Source organism: Colossoma macropomum, unplaced genomic scaffold (genome assembly GCF_904425465.1).
Source record: "Colossoma macropomum unplaced genomic scaffold, Colossoma_macropomum, whole genome shotgun sequence".
Taxonomy (NCBI): Eukaryota; Metazoa; Chordata; class Actinopteri; order Characiformes; family Serrasalmidae; genus Colossoma; species Colossoma macropomum.
Window position 1 is genome coordinate 6,576,223 of NW_023494799.1, and position 10,645 is coordinate 6,586,867.

Sequence of the window (10,645 nt, forward strand, 5' to 3'; positions counted from 1 at the left end):
AAATTATAGCCTGTGTGGAAGAACTCAGCGTTTCAGTTTCTGAATGTGGTGAAGATTTTCATGCTACGTTCACTTTTCAAAAATGGACAGTAGGCCAGTGCCATCGTTTGCTTATTCTGTGAGACGCAAAGGAGATGTTATTGCACGTTCAGCCTGTTTGTTTTGAGGTTGTTTAGTGGAGCTGCATCTCCAAAATCAGCTCAAGCTCAGCTGAGATCCCAGCTGTGAGTGAAAGCAATCGCAAAGTTTAGCTCCTGAAATAAGATGGAGAATGTCTCTGTTTTCCTCTCACTTTTTCAAAGAGGAGAGCATCCTGCATAATGTCACAATTTGTCTGTTTTAGGATAAGCAGATAACCTAATATAGTTGATATATATTCCACCAGAGATATATTTTTTGATATTCTATAAATTCTACCTGTTTTTTCATGTTGTATGATTTAAGGTGGAATGGGAAAATGCGAATAGAAGGCTAACTTCAGCCTCGTCAACTTCAAGGAATATTCTGTGGAGGAATATTTGGAAGGTTGCTTTCTCCTAAACGTTTTCTGCTGCGCTCTGCCCTCTTGCATGCTCAGTGCTGTGTGGGCGGTGACTGTCTTTCTGTCTTGGGGAGAGCAACACAAAACATGGGGAGGGCCAGCGTGTCCACAGGGCAGGACTATAACGCGTGGCTGGAACGGCTATGAAAACAAAAAAATAGAGAAGCTTGGATTACAACACACACGGGGGGCTGTGATTTCATTCTCTGCTCATCACTTTATTACTTCACAAACATTAAATAGAAAATGGGTATTTGCTGCTGTATTAATGGTTAAAATGTTGTATATAGAACCTTTTTACAGATCAGTGTTTCCCACAGCTCTCAAATAAACCTGGGTAGATTCTGGGATGGTATTCTAACATATATGGATATCCAAACTCACCTCAGTATTCTTTTTACTTAATTGGGAATTTAAATAAGGCATCAGTGTTTTTTAGATAAAAAGTTTTATCTTGTTATGTGAAATGTCCCCTTACATAACAGTACATATTGAATTTGTTAAATGGGACAAAATATATTTGGATGGATGCCAGTATATTTGTGGGGCCACCCAAGCATAGCTTATGTGTGGGGAAACACTGCAAATCCTTGCTGTATCTTAACTAGTATTGTAGTATTATTATTCTCTGTAGCGCCATTACTTCTATTGTTTTCTACCCAAGACCGTTGCTGAAGATAAGCTGGTACCATAGCAAACTGTGATAAGGAAGTTTCTATCTGGATTGTAGGCTAGTATTACCTACATGAGTAATTTCAGCTGTTGGTTTTGATTTTGTCCGTTTAAACGTTTGCTTAGTGGTGTTGTAGTGGTTCTGAGTCTTACTGTAATTCAATCTCCATTAATTACACCTTTACCAAAAAAGGCTCCTGGGATTTGTGTAACAGTTGAATGCATTGTAAGTGAAGGTTGATGGAGTTACTGTCCTCTTTTGTGACAGATGGCTCAGTGGGGTTACACACATTCATAATCCTGTGGTGTGGGCGTGGTGTCTGAGGTACCTGTACAGCTCTTCCCTCCAGGACAGGTTAGTGCTGCACCCATCTGTTCGCCCTGTCTCCAGGGCTAGCAAGTCATTCAGCCTCTTCTACACGGCAATTAGTATAGCTAAGAAGACCTTAAATTAAAAAACTATCCTGTTTTTATTTATTGTCTGAGCTACGTCACGGTTAGATTATTATTTAAATATGTCAGTGCTTTGTCATTACAACATTTTCAGACGGAAGCATGCTTTAGTGTTTTGAAAATATATTTTGAACTTTGTGTGTGTGTGTGTGTGTGTGTGTGTTGTACTGACCTGTTGCTTATTTTTCAGAGTGATGTCGGAGAGCAACGCATTCTTGGTGGTTCTCTACTCACTCACTCACAGAGAACCTGAATTCTACCAGTGTAAGCTGCGCAATGGGCTGACAGACATGAGCTTTCAGCTTCTTACCAGCACAGAATCAGTCACAGCTTACAAGGTTTGTTAGGAGTACATGAGACAATATGACTTTGGCACCAAGTTCATTTGATTCCCTTCTCTGTTTAAATTTAACACCATTAAATTTACATATTTACAGAGCTGAAGATTATATATGCGATTAATTAACCCTTTGGAGAATGTGGATTTCCCACCCTTGCAGGGGCTACTTTTTAGTGAAATTAGGTGTTGTAATGCAGATATGGAACCAACACTTGTAGATGCTCAAGTTCTAAAATCTGGTGATGGTATATGAGAGTATATGATGCTTTTAAAGACTTATGTCTGTCTGTCTGTGGATAGAATGTGGAACCATCAGATGGACGTTCCCTGCTGTTTGAGCTCAGTGCTGAAAACCAGGGACGGGAGGCTGAGCTCTTTAAAGAATCGATGTCTCGTTCAATACTACCAAGGTACAGTGGTGTTTATTTGAAATAATGAGAACTATTATTGATAAATCATATATAAATGATAACTTAGGAAAGTGTTTCAAGGTTCTACTCCTACACATTTTAGTGTTTAGTGTTGCACTAGTGGACCGGACTATTTTAAAAATGCAAAGAAAATTTAGTTACCAGGACTGGGACTATTTTAAACCAGTGAATAAATCTGATTCTGCTTTTAAACAGGAGTGCTAGAGCTGAGTCATCAGCTGCTGCCCAGAACAAACTGTCCGCCAGTGACCATGACTCAGGAGTGGAAGATGAGGATCTTTCTCCGCGGCCTTCTCCTAACCCTCATCCTGTCAGCCAACAGGTCTTATATGCTTTGTCATTATGTTGCATCCTTTTTTATCATTTTAGACACATCGTTTGAAACCTTTAAAAGGCTATGCATGGTTTGTTATTGATCAGTTAAGGTTTTTTTTTTTTTTCTTTGTTTTGCCTTTTTTATCAGCTCTTATTATTCAATTAATCATTAAAATAATCCCTAAACTATTTAATTACTCAAAGAATTAATGATGAAAGACTTAATTTGTTTATTTCCCCAGACCAGACAAGTCCAGCCCTCAGTTCCTGAACTTTCTATGGTAGCGGATGGCAGCTTTCTTGATGGAAAGATAGTAGAGTCATATAATCACACTCTCCCTCATACTGCACAATCCAGCACTCTGCAAAGGAGCTGTAGAAGCAGTACTCAGCAACCTGGACCACGTCCACCAGCTCAGAGTGGTATGGCTGGACCTCCTCCCATTAGGAGACCACTGACGCCTGTGTTGTCCCAGCCAAAAGCCAGTAGACCACAGCCCACCTCAGGACACCAAACACCAAAGCCTTTAGTGGGCAGGAAATCCATTCCATCCACAGGTCGACGATCAAGTAATGGGTCCTCTGCCTCATCTTCTGCCTCTTCAACTTCTTCTCCCAAGACCGGCTCCTCACCAAATGACTCGTTCCACCAGTTCAAGCAGAGATCTGGGCAAGATTTTGTGAATAAACCCCACTCTCATCCATCCTCACCATCTGGACCACCAGCATCAAGCCACAGTAGCACCAGAAAAGCTTCGATCATTCCAGAACAAACCTCCATGCTGCACCCTTCTCAACATAGACTCTTCCACAGCACCCCTGCCTCCAACCCTGCCATTAACACCTGTAACTGCTGCTCTGCCCACCATGGGCACATGCCTGTTTACCAAAGCAGTACCTGGCAAGGAACTCCACTTCACCCTGCTCATGTACCCATGGCTCCTGGTAACCCCATCCACTGTTCTACTGAAAGTAGCCCTCATGCAGACTGCTGTCTGTCTCCTCGACGGCAGTCTTTTGGCTACCATGTGTCCCCTACTAAGAGCCCTGTCTGCCGTGCTAGTGTTGCCCAGCATTGCTCTCCTTCGCATGGGCCACATGTCCCCATTGTCAGCCCTAGCAGTGTAGCTTTGGAGCAGGCAGTGCCAGGCTGCCAGGCCCAGTGTTGCCAACCACAGTCAAGCTGTACTGGCCAGCCCAGTTCTGCTGCAGTTACTCCACTAGAGGGTGGTATGGGTCTTCTTCCTGCTGATGCCTACAGGATGCTGATTGAACAGGACCTACAACTGAAGCAACTGCAGGCTCAGGTTTGTACTAGATGTGGGCCTTATTATAGCAATAAATTTGTAAAAAACATAAGGGGAAAATCCCCTAACCCCAAATGTGGTCGATCAATCAATACATGTTTGCTTCAGTAATTTTGCACTGAGGCTACAAGGCTAATGTACATAACGAGGAAGCTTGTACTGTACCCATTAGCATCAAGTAGACCACATGCCTAAATTATCACATGCTTGGCTCAAACCACATCACATATGACAAAATGCTATCTATAAAAATGGAAAAAAGTACATCACAGTTAAAAACAGTATCAGCAGACCACTTGGTCTGAAAGTAGTCCGTACATCTGGCTGTTTTTGTAAGTAACAGTATGTTGCACAGTGTCAGAAACTACATAAGCAACCATGTAAGCTCCAATTACAGAAGCAAATTTCGGAACAAACATCAACTGCCAGTGTTCAGTGTGAACCTTTCCCCAAAAGACTCTTCTGTAGTCACTTTTACTAGTATTTGAGAGAAAGAGAGAGACAGACACCTATAAACTGCCCAAAACCTCTCTCAGTATTTTACTTTCCCTAGGCAAGTGGGCAATACTTAATGGAGTTGTTTTGCTGAATTATTGCTTTAATTAATTTGACGAGCTAAACATAAGCCAGTTGGTGGTTCATAAAAGACTAAGTGTATAATCACAGTATGTCTTTGACTGAAAGTTGTTTTCGCAATACAATGCATTGCAACAATACAGAAATATCAGTTGCATTGGGATTCTTAAATATTTAATTTTTGTCTCTCAGATCCAGAAACTTCTTGATGCCCAGAGTAAGGTGTCTGAGCCAACACGAGCATCAGCAGAGGAACATCACCTGGAGCAATCCATTCAAACATCAGCGTTTTCTGAGCCCAAAAAGACATGTGTCAGCATTGCAGTAGGAACAGGTGCTGATAAAGTGTTTTGCATCATTACTTGCATAGCCTCCTGATTTAATGAATTCTCTCTATGTTCTGTTGATTGTGTTCTTGAGCATGGCAAAACACTATGTAAACAAAAATCATGCGAATCGTCAATATACGGGTGCAAAATGATTAATCTATATTTTGTAACATTTTTGTGTGTTTTTGTAGGTGCTAGTTTGTTTTGGAGTGATCCTGCTCAAGACTCCACACTTGATGGCCAGTCTCTTGATGGTCACTCTGAGCCTCAGAGGCAGACTAGTGGCGATTGCGATAGCACAGTCTCCTCAAGACTTTGCTCTGAAGAAGTCCATCATAGTAGAGAAGAAGAGGACCCTGGAACACCTCTCCATTCCACAAGATCACCACAAGACAAGTATGATATGAGATTTTTAACCCTTTAAATGCTTTTGTAACTGTATTTCCACATCCTAAGGATTGATTTTTACTTCACACTGCATGGAAACAGTTCAAAATTCTGAAGTTATTATTGATTGGGCAATGAAAATCTGGGCTATGGTATAATTTAAAAGGTTCATATAATTCTACAATCCACTGCTAGAATCATGTGTTCTTAAAGATGACACTTCACTACAGTGATATAGCAAAGTATTCAGACCTTTAGTAAACTGTTGGCAGTAACAGTGATTCTACTTTTTATCCAGCACACCATCAAATGTAGGAATGCCTTCTTTTCAAAGTCCTGTGTTGGGGGAGAGTGCTAGCATGTATTACCACTCCCAGTCTCCGAACAGAGAGGACATCTCTGAAGACGGAGAAATACATGATCAGAGATTTTATCAAGAGTTACTGGTAAGATCATTCTCTCTCTTCTTAAGAATGCTTTTGCAAGTGTTAAATTTCCATTTTGTGATCTTTAAAAATGGTATAGCTCGACAAGCAGTTCTAGAAATAAAGCTTCAGACAAGGTGGAATCTTTGAAAAGTTGTGCATTATTCAAAGACTTAGTAAAAAAGGTAATTAAGAGTGGTTTGATGTAAAATTGTTAATTGTAGAGAAACTTACTGACCTCTCTGTTCTTTACATTGGTGGTGATAGAAACCAGAGGTTGCATTGTCTATAATGCAAATATAGCCATTTTAGTTACTGTCTAAAACAGCCAGTGAACCTACACGTGTCGTCTGAGTTTGATATGTAATGTTGATTATGGTAAATCAGTCGTGAATCTGAAAAAAAGAAAAGGTTTCTGTGGGGACTGTTTGCCTTAGAACAGCCTGAATGTACCTCTCTGTGATTAATACATTTTTAAAATTTAGTTTTAGGCCAAAACCTTATTACAAAAAATGTCTCTGGCATCAGGCAGCATGTTTATAACACTTCATGTGATAACTTTCTGGGAGAGAACTTTTAAACTCTTCAGATACGTGGTTCCTACCACCACTACTGTGAACAGGTCTGTACATTTCTCTAGAATGATGCATTTCACACCAAACCACAAATGTTTTTACATCTGAACAGTTTCATTATGTAGACATTTTGAGAAATCATTGTAATTTCCATTTAATTTCCAGGAATATATCTGCAGACATTCATTTCTCTGAAAGTACACTCCACAATGTTCTATGCATTTTGCAGGGTCAAGTGAATAGTCGTCTCCAGGATTCTGTGACTGAAGACATAACGATGGAAGGAGATGTGCATAGTCCTCGCCTCCGACACAGTCTATCACCCAGGCGTTCACCTCCAAACAAAACCACACAGAAGGAACAGAGCCCACAGCAGAGAGCTGCAGTTTCAGGGCAGGATCAGGTGTTCAGCGCCACAGTAAAACAGCTTCACCAACTCGGAGTGACTGTCGAGCTGGACTCTCGCTCAGGAAAGGCCAGTCGCACCACACTGGAGAGCGCCAGGTAAATGAAGCATGTTTTGGGGCTCTTTACATACTCACTGTTTTACTGGGTCCAAGAACACAAAGTTAACACTGAAGCAATAGTTTAGCAAAAAATTCAAATTTATGCAATTTCTTCCTTACCCTTAATGTTGTCAGTCAGCCAAGACGTGTTTGAGATCTGAAGTTTGCGTGTGGAATGTGAGACTAATGTAGGTAACGAGCAATGGAAGCTGATAGTCCTATGCAAAAGTTTGGGTGCTCCTGATAAAATGACATGTTTTGTTCATTTTCTAAGTGAAAATAAATTACCACATCCTCTACATAGCCACACTTCTGCACATTTTAATGCACCATTACTGTTTATTTGCTTAATTTAACATATTAAGGAAAACCAAAAACATAAAATGTGGAATGTGCAAAAGTTAATGCACAATTTATATTTTGTTGTTTTATTTTTCACAGAATATATTGAACTTAAAAACTGCACTAAAATTTGCAGAAAATTCCATATTTGAGTACGTTCTCTGTAAACTTATTTTCACCTAGAAAATCAATAGAATGTGCAATGTTCTGTTAAATATGTCAGCCTCCATAGACAGTAAACCTTGCATTCATTCCCTCTAAACCGTTCACAAATACCTGTGTAGAATATCTGTAATGTTTGAAATTTTAATCCACTATAGCAGTTTACATGGTTTTGATTTTCTTTGCTGGCCTATATTCCTGGTAATTTCTTCATACAAAATCAGAAATGTTATTTTTGCTACCTTTGACAATTAATTGGCTAAACCAGGGGTGTTCAGTCCTGGTCCTCGAGGTCTACCACCCTGCAGAGTTTAGCTTAAACCCTGACCTATCACACCTGATCCATTTAATGAAGGCCCTCAGGGACATCTGAATAATAGAGCCAGGTGTGCTGGATCTGAAGGGTGGTAGATCTCCAGGACTAGGATTGGGCGCTCCTGGGCTAAGCAACAACATGCAGAAATTTTGAAAATGGTGAAGTTCTCCTTTAACACACCCCTGTCTTTTGTCCAGCACCCTTGCTTGCATAAACCCTGAAGCAGTAATTCCGAGGCTGGCTCTTTCTGAGCCGGTCGGCACAAGCATCTGGGGGCTGAGCGGTGGAGCGGATCTGAGCCTGGAGGCCAATGCCATCGCCCTGAAGTATCTGAGTGACACTCAGCTGTCCCGGCTCTCCCTTGGAGGCCAGTCGCGATCAAATCCTGGCGCTGTGCTTTTTGGAAAGACTCCTTTGGATAAGAGTAGCGTAGGCCTGAGCATATTGTCCCCCAGCAACATGTCGTTAGCCACTTGCATGTACATGAAGAGATATGGACTGATTGAAGGTGGAAGTAGCAGTGAAGAGGAAGATGAAGGTGAGAAGGCTCAGATGCAGAGGATACAGACAGATTCTGCTCTCGGGTGCTCCCTGAAGCTTAATAATTCAGAAAATGTTGGACAAGAGAGGGAAAACGTGCCTGATTTTATCCTGAAAACCATAACTAACAAGCAGCCCGAGCCTATTTCTCTTAAACATGTAGCTCCTCAAAACTCTCAAAACCAGTTAATACAAGACTTGCGTCCGAAAATGCAGCTTCTGACTCATGGTAACACAAACCCAGACAAGGAGAATGGTCCAAAACTCCTTCCTCAGCGCCGGTCTTCTTTGCCAGACAGCCAGAGGCCATCGCCACTCCCAGAGACTCAGGGGTCCGTTGGAAATTTTCTGGATCTCAGCAGGTTACGGCAGCTCCCTAAACTCTTTTAAATGAAAGAGGTCAAGCGACTGAAGGTGTGCAAATTGAGCCACGTAGCAGGGATTTTTATTTTTATTACTTGATCTAAAAACATCTATTCCTCATTCTTTTTATGTTGTCGGGTGTCATACATGTACTTATTTCATTCACTTTTGTCTTTGAAATGATAACAGATTTTACAAACATGACTTTAAAATGATTTTTTAAATCTTTGAATGTATGTGTGCCCATATGCTGAGTCTTAATGTGTGTTATGTAGGTGTAAATTACATCTTCTACAGTTTGGCTGATTCATTGCATTTTCTGTTCTCCTTTTTAAGTGTGTAGCTGTATGTTACAACCCCAGTTGGTCTTTGTGTTTTGCTTGTAAATACATAACTGTATGTCAATGTTTTTAAATGTTTTTTTTTTTCTCCATTAAATTCTTTGGCCAGTATTTTTGTGGTGTCTTTGTTTACCTGCATAATCATGTGTACATGCTATATTGAGCAAGATTTCAAAATAGGGCTGCGGAAGGTTATGCAGATACACGCTCTCCCAGGATTTTGGGTAAATTTAAAGGAGCATTAAATGTTAATGTATCCTGTTAAATAATATTTGCAGCACTACATCCCTCAGTCTCATCAGTTTGACAGAATGTATGATAACGTATCCTTTTTGTTTTTTTTGTCTATCAATGTTCTTTCACTACAATTATGCATTACCTAAAAACCATTGGGAAATTCAGACTGCTAGCATAGCCACTGATATAGAGGATAATGAAAACAGAAACGATATTCAGGTTTCTAATAATGTTGGATACAGTCCTAAGCAAATTTTGAACACCCCTGGTCAAATTACAGGTAAATAAAATATGGCATTTTCTTGTGAATTTTGGTGCACAATTTCTGTTTATTTGCTTTATTTGTTTAACGCGTTGTGAAAAAATTAAACACGTGAAATATGAATTTTGCCAGTACTTTTGCCTCCTTTTTTCCCCCTAATATTTTTAAAAGAAAAATTCATCAAATAAACAATGATTGTGCATTAAATTGGGTCAAAAGTGTTTAGGGAATGTTTCCATTTTAATTTTAAAAACTTGAAAATTGACCAGGGGTGCACTGCTCTTCTATCAATGTTTCACGAAAAATTTGCACATGTAAATGAAGTTACAAAATTCTAAACACTGTTTTGGCTCTATGAAGCAAACAATTCACCATATCCCAATAACAGAATCTTGCAACTTTGACTAAATTGGGTTGCTGTGATTTTCAGCTAATGAGGTAACTTACAACAAAACACCAGTGCGAATCCAGTACAACACCAATACTGAGCTTATCATTGGTGAACATGTCCACTACCGAGGAGACTTCAGTTCCATCATCCCTCAAAGGAGTTTAGTAATGCTGAGATTAATGACTGCCTCATCTGTGTGATTTACCAGTCTACTCAGGCTTTAGCAGAGCTCAGTAACACTGAGATCAATAACTGATCATATTGATTTATCAGTCTACTCAGGCTTTAGCAGAGCTCAGTAACACTGAGATTAATAACTGATCATCACATTGATTTATCAGTCTACTCAGGCTTTAGCAGAGCTCAGTAACACTGAGATTAAACATATTAGTGGCATTTCCTTTAAAGATGGTAAATATGTTTTTAAATTTTGCGGATAGGTATTCTAAATTTTTAGAAGAATACCTTTAGAATTTGTCAAATGCCTTTACAAAATGTAACTTGGACTGAATACAGATACTTAATTCCTGTATTCTGAATATGTATTCCCTATACCCATTTCCTATTACATCTCAACCCCGTCACTGTGTCCTCTCACTGTCCACTCTATTAGACACTTCTACCATGTTGGTCCACCTTATTGATAAAGTCAGAGACAGTAGCTCATCTGTTGCTGCACAGTTTGTGTTGGTCATCCTCTAGCCCTTCATCAGTTAAGAATGATCCACCACACAAATAATACCTGCTCTGTGGTGGTCCTGTGGGGGCCCTGACAACTGTAAACGCTATTATTGTGAAATGGAGCACTGCTGTGTCTCATCCACTCAGACCAGC

The 10,645-nt window shown here is 40.1% G+C and overlaps 1 protein-coding gene across 1 annotated transcript in view; it reads left to right on the plus strand.

Moving 5' to 3' along the window:
• The window catches only part of stil (STIL centriolar assembly protein), a 13,091-nt gene extending 4,195 nt beyond the window's left edge, over positions 1-8,896 (plus strand). Inside the window, exons 8-17 of the mRNA XM_036587387.1 lie at positions 1,482-1,568; positions 1,857-2,004; positions 2,307-2,416; positions 2,633-2,759; positions 2,995-4,059; positions 4,828-4,969; positions 5,156-5,360; positions 5,650-5,797; positions 6,581-6,855; positions 7,875-8,896. Of these exons, the coding sequence (XP_036443280.1) occupies positions 1,482-1,568; positions 1,857-2,004; positions 2,307-2,416; positions 2,633-2,759; positions 2,995-4,059; positions 4,828-4,969; positions 5,156-5,360; positions 5,650-5,797; positions 6,581-6,855; positions 7,875-8,607 (3,040 nt within the window). The 3' untranslated portion in view covers positions 8,608-8,896. The remainder of the gene's footprint in view (positions 1-1,481; positions 1,569-1,856; positions 2,005-2,306; positions 2,417-2,632; positions 2,760-2,994; positions 4,060-4,827; positions 4,970-5,155; positions 5,361-5,649; positions 5,798-6,580; positions 6,856-7,874) is intronic.
• The last annotated feature ends 1,749 nt before the right edge of the window (positions 8,897-10,645 follow it).